Raw genomic sequence first — 21827 nt, 5'->3', positions numbered from 1 at the left:
TAAAGTTTTCTCCCTTTTATTTATTATTTGTGTAACTGTATGTGGTGTTTATGTGTGTGTGTATGCTCACTCACAATGTGCATGGGATATTAGCATGTCTTCCTTAAGTGACTTTCTACCTAAAAAAAAAAGGGGGGGGGCTGGAGAGATGCTCAGTGGTTAAGAGCACTAGCTGCTCTTCAAGAGGACCCAGATTCAATTCCCAGTTCCCACATGTCAGGTCACCACTGTCTAACTCTAGTAATGGTATCTGACACTCGCACACAAACACATGCAGGCAAAACACCAGTGCATTTAAAATAAACGTAAATTACAAAAAGATAAAAATAAAAGAATATCTTATTTTTTGACAATTTTATACATGTAAGCCATGCATCTTGATCATATACACACCTAGCTTTCCCCTTTCATCCTCCTAGGAACCCCCAACACATCCCTGTCTACCTTCATGTTCTCTCCTATTTTGTTAATAACCCACCTAGTCCAGTTAGCCTGTTGGTGTATGGACCGATCTTGTTGACCTGATCGTGTTGAGATTACCATAGCACCAGTGAGTTACTGGGTTCGGTAGTTATGTCATGTCCAGAAAACAGCATTTCACAGCCCTGCCCCCCATCTTCCAGTTCTTACGTTCTTTCTGCCTGCTTTCTCCAGTGTTCTTGAGCCTTCGTGGGAGGGGTGGTAGTGGTTGATATACATGCTCCATTTAGGTCCCAGTCTTCACTAGATACTTACTCTCAGCATTTTGACCAGTTATTAACCCCTGACCACCACAGAGAGAAGCTTCCCTGGCCAAGGTTGAGGGCAGCACTATCTTTGGGGATAAGTATTTAGAAGGCAGCTGGACAACATGTCATTTCACAAAACCACAGTATAGATTCTCCTGTAGAGCCTATGACCTGCGGAGTCTTGTGGTAATATCCTGTATTGTTTTAGGCGTCTCTGGGACCTTCCCAGGCAGTAATGCAGGGAAGTATCCCTCATAGGTACTGAGATTTTCATATCAGTTTGATGCTTCCAGGCCTGAATTCCTTCCGAGAAGCAGGTCTCAAATCCAACCCCAAAGCAGTTGGTTACCCCCATAACCTTCATACCATAATTGCACCAACGAGCACATCTTGCCTGGAAGGTCAGTATTGTATCATGTGAGGTTGGCTGCAGGGGTATCATTCATGCCTTTTCTTGCTCAGCATCCTGCATAGCCCCTTCCAGCACTATGGACGTGAGTAGTCAGTCATCAAGGAGAAAGTCTTCAGGACAGTTCCAGCTTGGTTTGTATGTCCTACAACCTGAGTGTTGTATCTTTAGCAATAGAGTCTACCATCTAGATTTTGGTTCTGATGGGCAACCAAGAACAGTGGTAATATCCTGTATTGTTTTAGGGGTCTCTGGGACCTCCCCAGGCAGTAATGCAGGGAAGTATCCCTCATAGGTACTGAGATTTTCATATAATAACCTATGTCTTCTAGGGTTCACCTAGAAGGGTCTCTGTGTTCAAACTCCCCCTTTTTTGGGAGGTGGGGGACAGGGTCTTACTTTGTAGCCCTGGCTGGTCTGGAACTTGCTATGTAGACCAAGCTGGCCTTGAACTCACAAATACCTGCCTGCCTCTAGCTTCCAAGTTGAAGGGTTAAAAGCATGCACCATGATACCCGGCGTCTATGGTTTTGTTTTATTTTGTTCTGTTTTTCCTTACAGAGTCATGGGTTTTCATAGGGATTTTTCATACATCCTTAATTTTTTTGCTTAGTCCACTCTATCCCCTCCTCTCTGTTACCACCCCATCATGGTTTAGGTAGAGGGCAGAAATATTGGGAGTTAAAGGTTTACCTTAATTTTTATGACAGCGTTTCTCAACTCACTGTTTTCTTTTAGACTGGTAGGTCAGTGAACCCTGGGTAACCACTTGTCTCTGCCCCTCTGTCACTCCCCGTGAGATGACAGATGTGTGCACCACTGTGACCAGCTTTTACATGGGTGCTTGGAATCTGAACTCAGGTCTTTGTGCTTGCACAGTGAGCTCGTTGCCCACAGAGCCATCTCTCCAGCTCTGTTTCAGAATTTTGAGACAGGAGCCCGAGCTGGCCCGAGACTTGTGATCTTCCTGCCTTTGTCTCTTAAGAACTAGGATAGAGGAACATACCAAAGAAAGGTCCAGCGTTCTGCGCTCTCTCTCTCTCTCTCTCTCTCTCTCTCTCTCTCTCTCTCTCTCTCTCCTCTCTGTCACACACACACACACACACACACACACACACACACACACAGGTACATTCATGTATATGCAGGTGTACATGTACATGTGTATCCATGCATGTAGAGGCCAGGGAACAATCTCAGGTGTGGTTGCTCAGGTGCTATCCCTCCATGTTTTTGTTGTTATTGTTTTAGACTCAGCCTCTAACTGACTTAGGACTCAACAAGGAGGCTAGGCTACTGGCAGTCAAGGCCACCTCTAGGATTTCTTGGCATGCTTGCTTGCTTGGGGGGATGAGCGGTAGTGGAGGGACTTCTGGGGCTTGACCTTGGGTCTTTACACCTGCAAAGGCAAACACTTTACTGACTGAGCTATTTTCCAAGCTCTCTCCTTTAATTTGTCCTTTGACTTTTTTCATCAGTTTTATAATAGATTTAATTCATATTTTATTAGATTGTAGCTTAAAATTTCATTCAAAGGGATGATGAGATAAGGATAAAAATACCTTCCAGGATTGTGGCAAATGAAACGACTAATGTTAATTTGTAAACTGCACGTTGCAGCTATTTCAGTAAGTGTTCATTTTCTTCCACCCCAAACCTGGATACATGTCTGTCACTGCAGTGTCTCTAATGATCCCATCAGTCAGGCTCAAGTACTTATTGAATGCCTACTGTATGTCAGACAAAATTCCAAGACCTGGAATCCAGCAAAAATCCTTGCCCTCATGGAGTTAGCAGGTTAGTGTGGGCAACAACAAATAAGTAAACTGTGTCGACTGTAAGATATGAATGGGTGTCGTGGAGAGAAAGGCAGGGTGCGTGGTGTGGGGCACTGGAAGTAGGGTTGCAGTTTTTAATGGCTGTCAGGGTCTCATCTGCCAAGTGACAGCTAAAAGAAGACTTAAAGGAATGGAAGTGTCACTTGCAGATCTAAGATAAAGGATCAAAGATCTGCTGGGAAAGCAGCAAGGAGAGCTCTATGGCTCGAGTAGTCCGAGATTAAAAAGAGCAGCAGATAAAGCCTGCAAGGAGATCTACCCTGTAGGGCCTTGTGTGCCATTGTAAAAAGACGGGCTTTTAGTCCAGCCGAGATGGGGAGCTGATGGGTTGTACTGTGCAGGGACCAGACATGATCTGACTTGGATTTTAACAAGATCCCTGTCAGTCTGGCTGGGTGCCCTGTTTAGAAGGTAGGAGATGATAGGTGGCCAACAGTAATTACCTGTGTGAGAAAGGAGGGCAGTTTCACTAGCAAAAGCAAAAGAGGGAGAAGTAACGGGGGCTTATGGTCCCCTAGAGGATCTGTGGGTAGCCTCGGGCATCCTTGAATCTCCTAATATTTTAAAATCAACGTTTTTTGTGTGAGTGCATTTTGGAGAGGAGGACTTTGGTCAAAGTCTTAAAGCAATTCTCTGAGCTAAATCAGTAGATATTAAGACCTTTAGTGGTGAATAATGAGCAGAACATCCTAGCTCATTCTGCCTACCCAGAAGCCCGAAATTAACTCCATTCCTCAGACTCTAGTCACAAATCCTCCAAGGTCTGTCTCAGAGCTAACACCACCACCACCCCCTTTAATATGACCATCCCTGACTTACAGTTGAGGCTTATCAAGACTATTAATTAAAGAGAAACAGGGTTAAAAAGACAGCTCAGCAGTTAAGAGCTCTTGGTGTCATTGCACAGGACCTGAGTTCAATTCCCAGCACCCACAAAGCAGCCAGCCCACCTGTGCCTGTATTCCACCTGCAGGCACTTGCACTCAATGTGCACATGCTCACAAAAAAAAAAAAAAAGATTTTTTTTGTTGTTGTTGTTGTTGTTTGGTTTTCCAAGACAGGGTTTCTCTGCGTAGCCCTGGCTGTCCTGGAACTCGATCTGTAGACCATGCTGGCCTCAAACTCACAGAGATCCACCTGCCTCTGCTTCCAGGAGTAAAAGCATATGCCACCACTGCCCGGCTAAAAAGATCTTGAAAAGAGAAACAAACAAGAGAGATGTGTAGACTGTTCTTTGCTGCTCACTTAAGCCACGGACAGTACTAGAGTGAACTCTTCCCATCGTCCCGGAGAGGGCTGACACTTGGGAAGTCGGTTTGGTCTCAGTGGCTTCCCTTTTTAATAAGTTCTGCTTTATGAGTCACATAAATCTCAGCAGCAAGATCTGCTCTTACAGTTTGGTTTGCTTAATGTTACACAATTAAAAGAAATTTTAAAGAAATACAGTAGATAGGTTTGCCAGGAAAAGTATTTAAAAGCGAGCATCAGCATGCAGGAATATAGGGTAATTCAGTTCAGCCTTGTTCTTCACCATCAGCATCAGCAGGTTGCAGAGTTTGCTGCTGCTACTGCTTCTTGGTTTTTTGTTTGTTTTTTTGTTGTTTTGTTTTGGTGTTTTTGTTTTTGTTTTTTTTTTTTTTGTTTTTTTTGTTTTTTTAAGTTTTTTGAGACAGGGTTTCTCTGTGTTGCTTTGAAGGCAGTCCTAGAACTCATTCTGTAGACCGGCTGGCCTCGAACTCACAGAGATCCACCTGCTTCTGCTTCCCAAGTGCCAGGATTAAAGGTGTGTGCCACCACCATTCAGCTTAGAATTTGCTTACTAGCCAGAGGGGTTTCATGTTCTCTTCTCTGAATGTCTTGTGCCACAGCTGCCAAGTTGAGGCAGAACTGAGTTGAAGAGTAGAGTTTGAGTGTCCAGTGCATGGCAGAGGGATGGGGGTTTTGGGACACAAGAAGCCTGGGGTCTCACGTGCACAGAAGACTCAAAGTGCTTCTTGTCTTCCCTGAACTTCTTGTTGGGTTTTCTAATATGAAGTTCTAGTAGGTAGATCTTTGGGAATCAAGTGAATACTTTTCAAAGCAATACATACACTTTACAAAGGGGCCAACCTGTTTCTTGCTTTGACCAAATATGGAAGGGACTTAAGAGGAGGACTTATTTGGCTCACATTGTATGTCGGGGAAGGCGAGGCAGAATTCAAGAGCATGTGTTGGACTCCTCACATCTGGGCCGACCAGGAAGCAGAAAGCAGAAATGCTGACACTCATCTGGCTTCCTTTCTCCTCCCTTTTATTCATTCCACGGGATGGTACTACTCTCATTCAGAATGGGCCCTTCCTCCTCAGCTAAAGCTCTCGGGAAATGCCCTCAAAGACATACTCAGAGGAACAGCCAGATGGCTTAGTGGGTAAAATCACTTGCTTCACATGCCTGACAAGCTGAGTTGAATCACTGGAGAATGGACTTCTACAGGTTGTCCTCTGTCCTCCACACACGCTGTAGCCAGCATACATGTACCTACTCACATATACAGCATACATGCAAAATAATAATTAAAATTAATAAGAAACACCCATGGACTGGAGATATGGCTCAATGGCCTACTAGCTGCTCTTCCAGAGGTCCTGAGTTCAATTCCCGGCAACCTCTAGCTGGTGGCTCCCAACCATCTGTAATGGCATCTGATGCCCTCTTCTGGCCTGCAATCGTACATGCAGACAGCACTCATTTATATAAAATATAAATCTTTAAAAAAGAAAGAATCACCCTTTGGTGGTTGAATAAGAATGGCTCCGTAGACTCATTTGAAGGCCTGGTCACCAGAGAGTGACACTATTTGAAAGGACCAGAGGTGTTGTGTGGTCTCGAGGTGAGCTTTTCAGATTTCAAAAGCCCATGCCAAGCCCAGTGTGGCTCTCTTCCTGCTGCCTGTAGATCTGGATGTGAAATTCTCAGCTACTTCTCCAGCACCATGTCTGCCTGTGTGCTACCTTGCTCCCCACCATGATAACAATGGACTAAACCCCTGAAACTGTAAGCAAGTTCCAATTAAATGATTTCCTTTATAAGAGTTGCTGCGGTCATGGTGTCTCTTCACAGCAACAGAAGAGTGACTAAGACATAACCAGAGGGGTGTCTCTTAGGTGATTCCAAGTTCAGCCAGGTTGACAATGAAGATTAATCATTACCGGAAGCAAACTTCGATTCCGTATCCTCCACAGGACTCAGTGCTGGTTTATAGGTAGTACTGGTGATAGTTTTCCAACTTTGGTCTGGCAGCTAGAAGAGATTAAAGCTAGATACTTTCTGCCATTCTTTTTGGTTTGTTTGTTTTGTTTTCCTAGACAGGGTTTCTCTGTGTAGCCCTGTCTGTCCTGGAACTTGCTCTGTAGACCAGGGTGGCCTTGAACTCAGACATCCGCCTGCCTCTGCCTCCCGAGTGCTGGGATTACTTTCTGCCATTGTTGTAGGTGCCACTTTCCTTATACTTGAAGAGCCCTTCCCCTTCCTCAGTGTTTTGATGATTCCATTATCTCCACCACCCTGAGCTCTTCAGACCTGCAGCCTCTTGTGCTCTCCCTGGCCTACCTGTAGTAATTCCTTATTTGGTCTTGGTGATAGACATATATGGGAGAGTCCTGAGATAGTACCTAGACAGTGTAATCTTCAAGAGGATATGTAGAGCTGGGTGGCCCTGGTGCACCCCTTTAATCCCAGCACTCGGGAGGCAGAGCCAGGCGGATCTCTGAGTTTGAAGCCAGCCTGGTCTACAGAGCGAGACCCAGGACAGGCCCCAAAACTACACGGAGAAACCCTGTCTCGAAAAACAAAACAACAACAAAACAAAACAAAAAAAGAGAGGCTATGTAGATACCACATAACCAAGTGAGGGAGGGGTACAAGTGAGACTTTTTTATTTAAAACCAGCTTCTTAATATGTAGCCCAGGTTAATGTCAAATATATGATCTTCTTACCTTAGCCTTCTGAGTGTTGAGATTATAGCCATGCAGCACACCATGCCCTGCCAGCATGATATAGTTACCCCTCTCTCTACTGCCTATACTGGTAGATTAATAAATAACTGGTCCTACCAAATCTCTTATGTTATTTACAATAAGATTGTATCCCTTTTTTTTTTTTTTTGGTTTTTCGAGACAGGGTTTCTCTGTGTAGCTTTGCGCCTTTCCTGGAACTCACTTGGTAGACCAGGCTGGCCTCGAATTCACAGAGATCCGCCTGGCTCTGCCTCCCGAGTGCTGGGATTAAAGGCGTGCGCCACCACCGCCCGGCTTTTTTTTTTTTTTTTTTTTTTTTTTAAGACAGGCTCTCACTATATAGCCCTTCCTGGCCTGAGACTCATTATGTAGACCATGGTAGTCTCAAATTCAGAGATCTGCTTGCCTCTGCCTCTTGAGTGTTGAGATTAAAGGAGGGTGCCACTGTGCCACTTGTAGTTTTCTTGAAGGGCTACTTTTTTGTTTTGTTTTTTTTTTTTGTTTTTTTGATACAGGGTTTCTCTTTGTAGCCCTGGCTGTCCTGGAACTCTCTGTAGACCAGGCTAGCCTTGAACTCAGAGATTCTCCTGCCTCTGCCTCCCAAGAGCTGGGGGCTACTTTTCAGTTAACTTTGTGAACAGGTATTGTGTGTCAGCTCTGTCAACAAAGCATTGGCTGGGTACTAGATCAGTACTGTCAAACATGGTCCCTACTGTCACAAGGTGTTGACATCTGTCTTTGAATTTCTTGTAAACTCTTATGTGGTAGCTGATAGAAAAGGAATACTCAGTGAGTGGTTATTATTAGTATTATCAAGTGCTTCTCATACTGGACAATGTCAAGCAGTGTGTGCAAGTATGTGTTGATTTCATCTTTACAGTGATGATGAGGCAGGTTCCATTATCATTTCTTCAGATCATAGTTTGGCGGGGTTCTCTATTGTTAATCACTGGTTTCTGCCAGTGCAGACTGTCTGAAATATTTTATAATGCTGTTCCCACAGCCCTAGTGGAGAGCCAGTGACCAGCAATCTCCTAGGCCAGGCTGGACAGTGGAAATAGTTATGGAACCACTGCCTTAAGGATGGGCCTGTTTGGACCAAGTGAGACAGCCCTTTGCCCATAGCTTAATGTTGATGTCTGATGTTGCTGCCTAGGTGTCCCCTAGCAAAACATCCTTTGGAACTCTCTCCAGAGCTCCCACTGAAAGTCAGGAGGCTCTAGTCCAACAGACCCTGGGACTGGGGCTGTAGGTCAATGGTAGTGTCTGTCTAGTCAGGTGTGAGGTACTGGGTTTGAGGCCCCAAACATAAACAAAGCAAAACAGAACCTCTCTATTTGACATTCTTCATCTTGGGTTTTAGTTAGTGTTTGTGTTTTAAACTTTGTTTTGTTTTTTGAGACAGGATTTCCTGTAGCCCAGGCTTTGCCTGGAACTCATTCTGTAGCTAAGGTTAGCCATGAACACCTACTCCTCATAGCTGGACCTCCCAAATTCTGGGATTATAGACTTGAAGCACTATGCCTGTCCCCCCACCCCCACCCAAGACTGGGTTTCTCTGTGTAACCTTGGCTGTCCTGGAACTCATTCTGTAGATCAGACTGGCCTTGAACTCAGAGAGATCCACCTGCCTCTGCCTCCCGAGTTGCTGGGATTAAAGGTGTGTGCCACCGCTGCCCCATAATGAAAACTTCCTAAATAGTTTCTAGAACTAGAAGTGAAATTCCAAGGTCTTCCCCTAACTAAGTATTAGGGTCTTTAAAAAGGAAGGCTTCTCTCTTCCCCCCACTATCTCCTCTGGATGGCTTTAGAAGCGTGGCCAGAGAGGCAGTCCTTAACTGCAAGAAGTCCAGATAGAGAGAGCATTCATTCCATACTGTCAGTATCGCTGTCTTCTTCTGATTGAGGACAAGAACTTGTTTCTGCCCTTTTCTTTACCACATCGGAATTCTGATTTTGAATAGGAGTCTAAACACTAAATTTAGATGAAGCATATAAGGTTACTTATAATCTAACCCCCACAGACATCTGTCCTACCTTACACTTCTTTCTGTGTACCTGAAGCTACTATTTGCCAAGAAGTCTGTACATTTTGCCTATCTCTGTCTCGGTCCACTTTTTTCTCCTTCCTCAAAGCTAGCTCACGTTTTAAATCTCTTTTCTCACCCCTTGTCCCAGTCACTCACACCCTCTAACACACACATTCAATATGCTGAACTGACACTTTATTATATTACTGCTTCCAATGTAGGACAATTATGTCTTCCTGTCCCCTTCTGTCCTCAATGGGGCTCATTGAGTCAGTTTGTAAGGAACATTTAGCTACCCCTTAAGGCCATGTAGGCTTAATAAGGGATTGGCCTTTTTATTTCTCAGTGTCATGGAAACATAATAAAGGGCTTTGAGTGACAATTGAACATTTTAAAAGGATTACTATACTTTGTTAAAGTGGCTGGGCAGCAGGGCAAGGCAACAGGGACTAAGAGACATGGATGGCTAGAGCCAAGGCAGACAGCAGCAGAGATTCTGGACATTCTTTAGAGTAGAACAAGATCTAACTAATGCCCTAGACTTGGAAGGTGAGGAAAGGGTCTGGATCACTCCCAGGGGCTGCCTTCAGCTCCTGGATAGGTTGGTAGCTCCACTTCCCAGAGGTGAAGGGGAAATTTTAGAAAGCATGAAAGCTATTTGAGATTCGCTAAATTTAGAGCACTTATTAAACATACGAATACAGTGTTAGGCAGAGCGGTAAAGCAGAAGAGGCAGAAAACCACCATTTCATTGGTTAGGAATATACCTACATATAGAAACCGAATTCTCAAGGACTTAAACAACAGTGGCATTTACTGGTAGTGTGGTATGGTGTGATCAGGGCTTTGGCTCTACATCTCTGTAATGCTCTTAGCTCTGCCCTGGCTGTAGGTTGAAGTCCTAGCTTAAAAAAAAAAGTCAAAGTTGATATAAACTTGGACCCTTCAGTACAAAGGTGATAGATAGATATTCAAACCCACATGAATGGATGAGGTGGGCTGATGGTGGAAATTCCATATAAGAAGACACAAGGCAGATGCAGTAAAATCTACAAGAAAAGAAATTCAGTGAATTGGGTGGCTTTTGTTCCTATTGAAACCTAAACCTTTTCTTGGCATCACACAGACATTTAGTCCTAAAAAGACGAATGTCCAGGGTTGGGGATTTAGCTCAGTGGTAGAGCGCTTGCTTAGCAAGTGCAAGGCCCTGGGTTCGGTCCTCAGCCCTGAAGTAAAAAAAAAGACTAATGTCCATTTAACCATCATGCCCACTGATAAGCTCGATTTTCTGCATTATCTGCCAAGTTGCTAGGCAACTGGTGCTTCTCTGAGAGAAAATGTTTTTTTGTGTTTTTTTGTTTTTGTTCCTTTGTTTTTTGAGACAGAGTTTTCCTGTATATCCTGATAAGAAAATGTATTTTACATTAAGATTTTCTCTTCTATATTTAGAATGATCCCACAGACTCTCACTGCATACCCATGAGGAGGACTATGTGTTTTCATTTGATACTTGAGCAAACTGAAGTTTAGAGGTGACTTGGCTAAGATCATTAGCCACTTAAAGGTGGAGCAGGCTGGGGATACAGCTTAGTGATGGAACCCTTACCTAGCATGCCTAAGGCCCTGGGTTTAAATCCCCAGTACTGCAAAAGAAATACATAAAGTGGAGCAGGAGCTTGAACTGGGCTTTCTGTTGCCAACTGCTTTGCTTTCTTAGTCCAGATTAATCTGATGTTTGTTACTATTAAAGGTTTTAGGTCTAAATTTTATATTATTTTCTTTTCCCTGCAATACCAGAAAAGCAGCCATTACTTCCATCATAAGTGAAATACAGGTGAGCCAGGTGGTGGTGGCACATGCCTTTAATCGCAGCACTTGGGAGGCAGAGCCAGGCAGATCTCTGTGAGTTTGAGGCCAGCCTGGCCTCCAAAGCGAGTTCCAGAAAAGGCGCAGAGCTACACAGAGAAACCCTGTCTCAAAAAACAAAACAAAACAAACAACCCCCCAAAACAAAAAAAGAAAAAAGAAATACAGGTGAAACCATTTCCTAACTGTAAAGCACTGGACAGATGTTTATTTGAAATCCATTTAGATTAGTATTCCTTTTCTTCCAAGTTGGGAAATGGAGTGTTTTTGATGAAATGGAGAAGAAACCTTTTGCCCTTTACAATAATTGTGTATTGTGATGATGGCTGAATTAGAGACCTCTCTATAAAGAGCTGTGGCTAGAAAGAATCCTTGGAACTAATTCTGTCAAGGAACAGCACAGTTGAACATCAGCCTCCGACTCAGCTCAGGGGATGTAAGGATCTTTGTAGTTTGTGGAGCTGCTCACTCCCATAGCTGTTCCATTGGTCTCAAATTCAACAAGGACTCCCTGAGCACTGGTTATGATAGGGGTCCTTCCTACTGTTCTTAATAAGGACTACTGAGATCCAATTTTGATGTAGTAGTAGTAGTTCATGTGCATCTACACACACACACACACACACACACACACACACACACACACACACACGACTAAAAACCAATCTTACTCTTTACATCTTGACATTCAGTGATAAACTACCTTATCACACCTAACCTCCACTGATGCCAGGAATTAACCCTTTATGCCTACTTCCTCAGCATGTTTCCGTTCTTTACCTATGTCACTATTAGATCTGTGCTGTCCTTTAAGGAAGCCATAGGTCACCAGTGGCTAATGGGCACTTACGTGTGTGTTGTTAGATACACTCAAGATTTCAAAAATGTATGCAAGAGTACTCAGTAGTCTTTAAATATCACTTACTGAAATTTAGTATTTTGGAAATAGCAGGGTAAGTAAAAACATTGAAACTAACTTCACCTGTTTAAAATGGCTACTAGATTTAATAGCTTATATTTTATTTTTTTGCACTTCAGTTTTTTGAGATAGCGTCTTCTGTCAAACGTATGGCCTCAAAATGACAGGAATCCTCCTGCTAGGATTACAGATATGACCCACCATGTACTTTTGGTGCTTGTCCTGGAACTCACTCTGGAGACCAGGCTGGCCTTGAACTCACAGAGATCTGCCTGGCTCTGCCTCCCAAGTGCTGCGATTAAAGGTGTGCGCCAACTCTGCCCAGCCAGCTTTGTATTTCTAATGAAGGTGCTCTTGCAGATCATCATTCACCTTTGAACCCTCCTAGGTACTTTCTTGCATGCTGAAACTGAAAATTCTCAGTGTGGGGAAAATACACCTGAGGCAGGTCCACCCTTTGTGATTATCAAACTGAAATGGTTACCCCTAATCAGTAGGCAGTCAGAGGATTCAGACGTTGTATCACAGGCAGCACAATTATTAATAATGTGTGGCACATACCACATCAGACAGTGTCTTCTTGGTACCCACACCTAAAGAAGATCCTTTGACAGCCTATCCTTTGCTGTGGATATCACTCTATGTAAATAAAACACTGATGGCCAATGACCAGGCAGGAGGTAGGTGGGACAAGGAGAGAGGAGAATTCTGGGAAGCGGAAGGCTGGGGGAGAGACACTGCAGCCACCGCCAGGAGAAGAGCATGTAGAGACACCGGTAAGCCACCAGCCACGTGGCAAGCTATAGATTTATAAAAATGGGTTAATTTAAGATATAAGAACAGTTAGCAAGAAGCCTGCCACGGCCATACAGTTTATAAGTGATATAAGCGTCTGAGTGATTATTTTATAAGTGGATTGTGGGACTGCGGGGCTTGGGGAACCTGGAGAGAAGCCCTCCAGCAACAATCCTTATCCGTTCTACATTTTTTTTCTACTTCTAGTCATTAAAATGTTAGCTCTTGGGGGCTGAAGAAGTGGCTCAGAGGTTAAGAGCACTGGCTGTTCTTACAGAGGTTGTGAGGTCAAATTTCCAGCAACCACGGGGTGGCTCACAGCCATCTGTAAGGGAATCTGATGCCCTCTTCTGGTATGGATGAAAACAAAGCACTCATATACATAAAATACACATCTTTAATATGTTAGCTTTTCCTGAGGAATTTTGTCACTTTCTCCCCACTTCGTCCATAACTAGTCAGTTTTAGTCACTTTACTTTCGAAGTAGTTTCTACGTAATTTCCCAGTTCCTTGTCCTGTGCTCTGTCTATACCATATATGACAACTAGAGTAACACCTAATCACCACAGAATCTTGTTTCAAGACAAAACCCCCTCCATTTAGTTCCTCATTGCCTGGGGGAACAATTCTTTAGAACTTAAGGCTTTTATTTTTCTCCATTTTGGACATGATATCACTATGTAGTTCAGGCGTTGCCCAAACTTCAGCCATCTCCCTAGGTTTCCCAAAAGCTGAGTGTCAGGTGTGAATCACCACATCAGTTTTGTTTGTTTGTTTGTTTTTTATAAAACATTTTTTAAGATTTATTTTTATTTTATGTGTATTGGTGTTTCTGTCTACATGTATACCTGTGAAGGTGCCAGATCCCATGGAATTGGAGCTATAGACAGTTGTGAGCTGCCATGTGGTTGCTGGGAATTGAACCAGAGTCCTCTGGAAGAGCAGCCAGAACTCTTAACTGCTGAGCCATCTCTCCAGCCCATAGTTTTTAAGGCTTTTCAGACCGTTTTTCTTGGGCTTCCCCCTATAAAGTCTGAACTAGAATGGGTTAATATAAGTAAAGTATTTAGAATCTTGTCTGGTTTATGCTTAGAACAAATAGTATGTCTTAGCTATTATTATTATTAATTTGAACATGCTGTATATAAAATACTGCTATTTATTTTCCTTTTTGAACACCTCATCCTCCAAGTACTTTGGAGGAGTGGAGTACTTTAAACTATCAACAGTTAGTATAAGGCAATTGTCATTGCTTTCTTAGCAACATCAACATCTTCCTGCAATTGAAAGAACCGGTAAACACAAGCCTAATTTACCACAAAAATCAAATTTCAGCCTCAATGGGGTAGAAATAAAAGGCAATATTTCCTTCACTCGAAAACCAGCTCAGTGGTGGTATGTACTCATTGCCCTGGATAGGATGCCTACCACCACTGCAGGACAAGGAGTACAGCAAATTTACAGAACATGTTAGAGGAAAACCAACCCTGAAATAATATATAAATAGGTCTGGACTTAGGGCAGCTGCTCTCTAATGTGGGCACATATTAGAATAACCTGGGAACATTCAAGAATATTGTCATCTGGAGCCCTTTAGATTTGTGGAATCTAAGGCCAGGGTTCAGGCACTAATGTTGCATAGGTGATTTGACATTCCATGCACAATCAAACGTTTCACAGGTGATACTGACCTACATTTTTGACAATCATTGGTCTTGTCCAAAGAAATGTTGGCTTAAGGAGGTTGGGCATTTGTGGCATGTTTTTCTCAATGATCTCATGAAGTATGCTTTTGAAAACAATACTCATTCGCTGCTTTATGAAAAAATATACGTGTTTATGAGTAGCCTTTTAAAAACAACCTTCCCAAAGCCCCAAACCCTGGAGTTTAAGGCTCGAAAATACATATGCACATCGAGGTCATAGAAACTTGTGTCTTTTTGGTCTGACTTCTATTTATAAGTTTCAAAACAGTGACTTATGTAAATATATATTTAGCTATATACAGCATTTACAACTGAAAATCAACATTAAGTCTGTAAACACGGAAAAAGTTGGCAATTTGCAGTTATAATTTCAAAAATGTCAAAAACAGGTTTGCCTCAAACATTTTATAATAAATAGCACCACTGTACCTTCCCCGAAGTATTACTGCTCACTAGCTTATTTTATCTCAACAACTCAGGGTACCCAAGGCTAGAGTAACACAAGTACTAGAACACAGCACTTTTTACGGGGTAGCGGAGAATGATGGAAAGCTTGGATCTTCAAAACCTTACAGCAAAGCCCCTTTCACCCGCCAATCTTGGGACAGCAAATCCTGTAATTCTCCCTCGTCATCACTGTCCACATTCTCTTCTTCCTTCTTCTGCAATTCCTTTATGGTCAGAACCTCTTTAAGTTTGTTTTTTATTTCATCCTGGCGATTCCGCAGCTTTTCCACTCGACGGTAACACTCTATCTGCTCATCAATCTCTCCAATCTGCCGATCCAACCGTCCCTCCTCATCCTCTTCGGCAACTATAGCTTCGGAAATAGTGTTGACTTGCCTCATGGCCTTCTGAAACTCGTCCCACTCTTTGTCCATTTGATCTTTGGGGGCATCAACCTTCCGGACCTTTGCGTCTACCTCAGGGTCGTCGAAGAACCCTTCTGGTAATGCTTCGGCGGTGTTCTCTCTCCTTTCCACCACCTTTTCGTGTATTTCTGCTTTCTCAATTGACCCTGAATGAGGAACTAAGGGGGCCTTGGGAGGATTTGTATTAAAGGGATCATTTGGCAGCACATTGCTCGTTGTCGGAGAGGCAAGCGAATGTTCTTTGGTTTTGCCCTGTGCATCTGGAAGATGCTTGCTGCTGTCCCTTCTTCCTTCTCCACCTCCCTCTTCTTCCTCCTCCTCTTCCTCATCTTCATAATCAGGGAGTAAACCGAGTCCAGAAGGTTTACTGGAGGTTGCCCTAGCGGCCTCTTTTCCCGATTTCTCAAAGTTGGCGGGCGAGGCCGAGGTGGAGGGCTGTACCTGAGGCCCCACGGAGGCCTTGGTTCTCTTGGCGTCATGGCTCTCCGCATCCGTCGCTCTCCTCTTGATGGGCTGAGGCGCCGCGCTGGCCGACGGTCCCGGGGTTGCTCCCTTGGCGCCTTTCAGCTCGGCTACTCTCTCCCGGTGCTGCTTCCCCAGAACATGGGTCTGCCACAGGAGCTCGCTCTTGACCGGCGTGTTACAAAGTGCGCAGCTCAACTGCCCCAGACGGTTGTACTTGGCGAACGGAGATTCTATCCTCTTCCGGTTGGTGCTCAGGCGCTGCTTCTCCTTCATCAACCGCCTCAGTTCTTCCTGATTCACCACCCGCTTCCCCGCCGGAGTCCCAGCAGAAGCGGAGGACGCCATGTTTGGGCCGGCGATTCAGGCTTCCGTCCCGGCGAGGCGTGATAGCGTCACTTCCTGTTATGGGGTCGATTGGCCGAAGCTCAGGAGTGTGGGCGTGGCGCCAGGGTTCCGACTCCGCAGGTTGAGGGCTGAACCGTTGAACCCATGGCTGCGATCAAAGTCGCCAACCCTGGGGCTGAGGTGGCGCGCAGCCAGGCGGCCTTGGCTGTGAACATATGCGCCGCCCGAGGGCTGCAGGATGTGCTGCGGCCCAGCTTGGGTCCTAAGGGCGCACTAAAAATGTGAGATGCCGCTAGGGTGTGTGAGGTGTCGCGGCGCCCTTTGAGGCTGCTGCTGATGTTCAGTGAAGAACGGCGAGCAGAGCTGCAGCGCTTAGCCGCCCGGTTTTCCTCCCTCTCACATTCCGCTCTCCGAGATCTCTAGCCTGTTTGCCGAGGAGAAAAGGCCCTGCCCGTAGAAGCTGTGACACCCTCCCCTTTCACTAGGGTTCATAAACAGCCTATTCATACCGTGGCTCGCTGGAAACGTTAAGTCCTGAACGCTTCTGGAGCTTACTCCCCGCCTCTCCTGTTGGGGATGAACTTAACCCTGTGCACGCGCTCAGCAGACGTTGGACTGCAGCCCCACCGTAGACAGGATTGTTTTGACTTGGCAGGGTGTTGTTCTGGCTTTGGAGCTAGGCAGGCATAGGTTCAAATTCAGGGTCCATCATCTTCCATCTGTTAGTACTTAATCAAGTTCTTGCAACTCTCTGTACCTAGAGTTCTTTATAGTTATCCATCCATTTGGACATACGTTTATTTGGCGCCATTGTTTTACGTAGGAAGAAGAGAGTGGGGGAGAACAAAAGGTCTCTTAGGAAAGTGACACCCCGAGAGGAATGAGCAAACTAATATTAATAGTAAATGAGGCCACTTAACACTAGATGCTGGGAAAACAGATGAGATAGTTTCTGTTCTTTTCTTTAAAGAAGGTTGATTTATTTTAACTTATGTGTGTGCACCTGTCTGAGTTTATGTGCATCAGGTGTGTGCAGATGCCCCCAGAGGTCAGAGGGTGTCAGATCCCCCGAACTTGAGTTATAGGCAGTTGTGAGCCATCTGATACGGGTGCTGGAAACCAAGATCAGATCCTCTGCAAGAACAGTAAGTGCTGTTAACTACTGAGCCATCGCTCCAGCCCTTGAGATAGCATCTGCTCTTAAGGTGACATGGTAGTGACAGGTGTGTCAATTATATATAGACGTAAACGATTTTACAGAGGAAAGGGTCCAATTACCGATGGCGAAAGGAAAAGCCTCTCAGATAACAGGTGATGTTTGATCAGAGTTGTAGAAGAATGAATTGAGCAGTTGCTGAAGGGAATAAAGGCCTCCCAGTGGTGTGAATCCATCAGAAATTAACATTATAATGTATGAAGGGGGACTGAAAGACCTACTGTGGGAACGATGATGATCGATGGAACAGGAGAGTTTGGGAAAAAGCCAAGCATGTTACTGTTAAATTACTTTGACTTTTACCTGAAGATGGTGGAGAATATAAATTCACTGCAGGATTCTTGGTCAGGAAACTGAGTCACATTGCCTTTTAGAAAAATAGAGTGCAGAGAGTTGATTCAAATTTGGAGACAAGATGGCTGTCTAAGCAGTCTAGAAATGATAATAAAATTGGAGAGAAGAGGTGAAGATTTAAAGGTATTTAAATTGTAGAATTGACAGAGCTTGGTGCATTTAATAAATGCAGGCATGAGGCAACTAAATTCAGTCACTGAATTATGACATTTACCAAAATAAAGAACCTACAGGAAATTTGCAGATTTGTTCTTTGTTTTATACTTTTCATTAGCCAATGTTTATAACCCATCAGCTACTCTGTAAGCCCATAAATGCTCCATTTGGAATGAAATCACTAGAAGGTCACCTGGGAGAAATAATTCTATGAGATGCAAGTGGCAGTCATTACCACAGTATCACCTCATTCGATGGAGAATTTCCAAGCTCAATCATCTGTGTTTAGAACAGTGGATGGCAAGAAGTGGGAGTGAGTGCTTTTTGATTCTTGACTTGTGGAGTTAATAAGTACCATTGTTCTTTGAACAGGCTTGTTTCTGGGGCAGGTGACATCAAACTCACAAAAGACGGCAATGTACTGCTTCATGAGATGGTGAGCTAATGCTCTTCTTCATTTTCTTTTCTCAGACAGAATATTCTCAGACAGAATATGGCTGGCCACAAACTCATCATCCTGCCTCAGCCTCCTGGCTGTTGGATTTAGGCATTCAATACAATGCCCAGCTGCTGCTGCCTTTAATAAGCCTTAATTTAACAAATGGCACACAGGTTGAGTATGCAGCTCAGTGGTAGAGCACTTCCCTAGCACATGCAAGATTCTAGATTCAACACTGTGAGGAAAGGGTATGCTTTATATATCATATGCAAGTTTATTTATTTAAAGATATTTTTGTGGGCTGGAGAGATGGCTCAGTGGTTAAGAGCACTGGCTGTTCCAGAGGACCCAGCTTCAATTCTCAGAACCCACATGGCAGCTCACAATTGTGTACCTCCAGTTCCAGGGGATCTGATACCCTCATACAGACATACATGTAGGAAAACATCAATGCACATAAAATGAAAGACAAAAGAATTTTAGCCAGGCTTGGTGGTGCACACCTTTAATCCCAGCACTCAGGAGGCAGAGGCAGTGGATCTCTGAGTTTGAGGTCAGCCTGGTCAATAGAGTGAATTCCAGGACAGCCAGGACTACACAGAAAACCTTGTCTTGAAAAAAAAATTTAAGAAATAACTTTTGCAACGCTAGGGATTGAGCATATGCTAGGCAAGTGCTCTTTACCACTAAGGGATAGCTTCAATCTTATAATTTGTATTTTTAAAGATTTATTGGTTTTTAAATTTTATGTGTATGAGTGTCTATCTATGAGCCACCATGTGGTTGCTGGGAATTGAAATCTGGACCTCTCAAAGAGCAGCCAGTGCTCTTAACCACTGAGCCATCTCTCCAGCCCCGAGTGTCTATCTGTATGAGTGTATGTCACATGCATGCTGGTGCCTACAGAGGCCAGAGAAGGGTGTCAGATCCCCTGGAGCTGGACTTAAGGCAATTGTAAATCACCTGTTAATGGGTGGTGGGAGCCAAACTCCACTTTTCTGGAAGAATAGAACATACTCTTAATGGCTGACTATCTCTCTAGCCTTTTTTTTCAGGGGTGGGGGTGGGGGGCAAGGATGAGATAGGATTCCTCTGTGTAGCTCTGGTTGTCCTGGAACTCACTCTGTAGACCAGGCTGGCCTCAAACTCACAGAGATTCACCTGCCTCTGCCTCCCAAGGGCTGTGATTAAAGGCATGTACCACTGCTGTCTGGCATCACAATTTGTATTTTTAAGATAAGGCTATCAATGCTGGGTGGTGCTGGCACATGTCTTTAATCCCAGCCATTGGGAGGCAGAGGCAGGTGGATCTCTATGAGTTTGAGGCCAGCCTGAGCTACAAAGTGAGTTCCAGGAAAGGCGCCAAAGCTACACCTAGAAACCCTCTCAAAAAAAAAACAAAACAAAAAACAGATAAGGCTATCAGCTAAAAACTACAGTCTTGAGATATGGTTGTTGGTTTAAACATCAACAAACTGAATTTTGGCTATTTTCAAATGTTTATAGAGTCTAATAGCTTAGGAATACTTACAAATTAATATTTTTGGAGCACTTCATTGTATTCTTTGTAATCATGGAAAAAGAAAAGTCCTTTGCCATTTTCATAAATGTATTCATCTTTGAGATTGAAGGGCTTAATCTCTTCTTGGAAATGTCATTGCGTTTTGAAGCAAAGATTTTCATAAAATGTTCAAACCTCATTAATTCTCAACTTTAAAATTTTGAATTTGACATTTACCAAATATTGATAATGTAAAACCTGTAAATGTGCAGCATAAAGTTTGTTTCTTAATTTTACTATTGACTCTTGGGTTATCTTCAGTGTAGTGGCCTTCTTTATCACAGTCTCTGTCTTTTTCAATCTGGTGTTTACCTTTTCCAGCAAATTCAACACCCAACAGCTTCCATCATAGCAAAAGTGGCAGCAGCCCAGGACCACATCACAGGAGACGGCACCACCTCGAATGTCCTGATCATTGGGGAATTGCTCAAACAAGCTGATCTTTACATTTCTGAGGTATTAAAATTTCACACTATTTCAAAGGAAGTTTTTTTAAAGTTCAATTTTAGAGAATAAGAACTAATTACAATTAAGATAATCTTAGGCAGTTGTGAGTGGAAACTGATTTTTATTTTCTGCCAAACTAATGGCTTTTATTGCAGTTATATATTTTTAAAAATATAAAATAGTTAAAGATGTATAGAAAGGTTAAAAAAACACCCACATATACCTATGAATCATACTTACAAAAAATTTAACTAATAAAAGTTGAAACAAAATTATGTTCTTTTAAAATTAACTGGGGAGAAATTACTGAAGGCTTTTCACCTTGTGCATGTGTTTAATTTTCTAATTCCTCTTTTCTTTATAAACCACCTAGCTGGACTCCTCTTTCCTTAGCCTATGGAATTATCATTCGCATTTCTATGTCTGTGCCTTTGTTCAGTCATATTCTTTTCTCAACATTGCATGTCTTTTATAGAATTATCTGAGTATTCCCTCTCATTCAGAGACTATCTCAGCAAAGCATAACCTGGTCAAAGTGGAGATTCTTTGTGTTCCATTTAGTATTGCGAATTATCCATTCAGTATCTGTAACTTACCTCATTTAGAATGATTTGGGCTTAAACAGCGGAAACTTGACTAAAACTCTCTTGACTAAAACTATGCAGAAATCACCATCTCATACAAGAGAGCAGTGAGGGATAAGGTAGGGTCTGTGACTGGTAAATTTAAAAGTTCAATGAGCTATCAAGTAAGTACCCAGGTCCTTTTGGTCTCTAAACTCTTCTGCATATAATACAGCTTCATTCTAAGCTGGATCTTGAAGGTCAGAACATCAGAGGAAGTCAGGGCTACTTATTTCCCTTGGTGAGACTCAGCAGGAGAGGTAGACATAAAGACATTCCTCCAACTATAGCATAGGAATCCTTCCTTGGGCCAACGTTAGTCTTATGCTTTTCTTAAACTGATAACCACTGTCAGGAGAGTTGATTAGGCTGATGTAGACCCCACTGCTTGAGCTGGGGTTAAGATTCCCCTGAAGCACAGGTGAAAGATGGACATCTTCTGAAAATCAGGGTTAGGTGAGGAAGAAAGGGGAGTGTCAGTGGTGAGATGTTGCCAGATCCATAGTGTATATCTGAACATTAATAAAGTGAGGCACAGGATATGAAAGAAACACCAGGGACACATGGAGATGCTAAATTAGCCTGCAGTAGCCAGGAAACATCCAGGTGAGGATCTTGAACACAGAGTCTTCAGGATAGAACGTGAGGCACATGGTGTTCCAGGCCGAAGCTCCACCCCCGAATTGGTAGAGAGCTACAAGCAGTTGGTGTTACTGGAGTTTGAGGGGATGTGTGTGAGAGTGAAGAGGTTGGGGAAGAAAGTGGAAGACAATCTCGGAGGGTGAGGAGCACTGTTGTAGTGAGCAGACCAAACAGTAGCATATTAATGACTGCCGTGGACAGATTGGCATTTTCAATATGTGGGGACAATTCTAAGGAATCCACAGTCAAGGTTCTCCTAGTAGTCCAGATGAGTAATTATGAAGACCTAGATTGAGGAAATTTTTACAAATGATAATAGAGCAGGTTGGATTAGAGTGTCGGGTCTTACAGATTTAAATCTTGGCTCCATGTTGGGTCTTACAGATTTAAATCTTGGCTCCATTTCTGAACTGCTTGC

General features: G+C 43.5%; 2 protein-coding genes across 3 annotated transcripts in view; one reads left to right on the top strand and one right to left on the bottom strand.

Annotated features, from left to right (window-relative positions):
- Cct6b (chaperonin containing TCP1 subunit 6B) overlaps nucleotides 1-21827 on the top strand; it is a 60512-nt gene that overhangs the window by 3253 nt on the left and 35432 nt on the right. The window contains exons 1-3 of one of the 2 annotated variants that reach the window (XM_028866982.1): nucleotides 16026-16252; nucleotides 18070-18133; nucleotides 20019-20153. In XM_028866982.1, coding sequence (XP_028722815.1) covers nucleotides 16116-16252; nucleotides 18070-18133; nucleotides 20019-20153 — 336 coding nt within the window. In that variant the 5' untranslated portion in view covers nucleotides 16026-16115. Of the gene's footprint in view, nucleotides 1-16025; nucleotides 16253-18069; nucleotides 18134-20018; nucleotides 20154-21827 lie in introns of those variants that run through there. The other variant, XM_037200968.1, reaches the window with a different exon arrangement.
- Nucleotides 13729-15987, bottom strand: Znf830 (zinc finger protein 830). The gene has a single exon (XM_028866983.2). It carries the CDS (start codon nucleotides 15969-15971, stop codon nucleotides 14859-14861), a length of 1113 nt encoding a protein of 370 aa, XP_028722816.1. The 5' UTR covers nucleotides 15972-15987; the 3' UTR covers nucleotides 13729-14858.

This window comes from Peromyscus leucopus, chromosome 8b (genome assembly GCF_004664715.2).
Source record: "Peromyscus leucopus breed LL Stock chromosome 8b, UCI_PerLeu_2.1, whole genome shotgun sequence".
Classification (NCBI taxonomy): Eukaryota; Metazoa; Chordata; class Mammalia; order Rodentia; family Cricetidae; genus Peromyscus; species Peromyscus leucopus.
The sequence above is the reverse complement of the archived record's forward strand: the minus strand, read 5'-3'. Positions and strand labels throughout refer to the sequence as shown.

What these genes read in the sequence shown, in the direction of transcription:
- Znf830 (XM_028866983.2), bottom strand. Translation starts at nt 15,971, where the DNA reads ATGGCGTCCTCCGCTTCTGCTGGGACTCCGGCGGGGAAGCGGGTGGTG.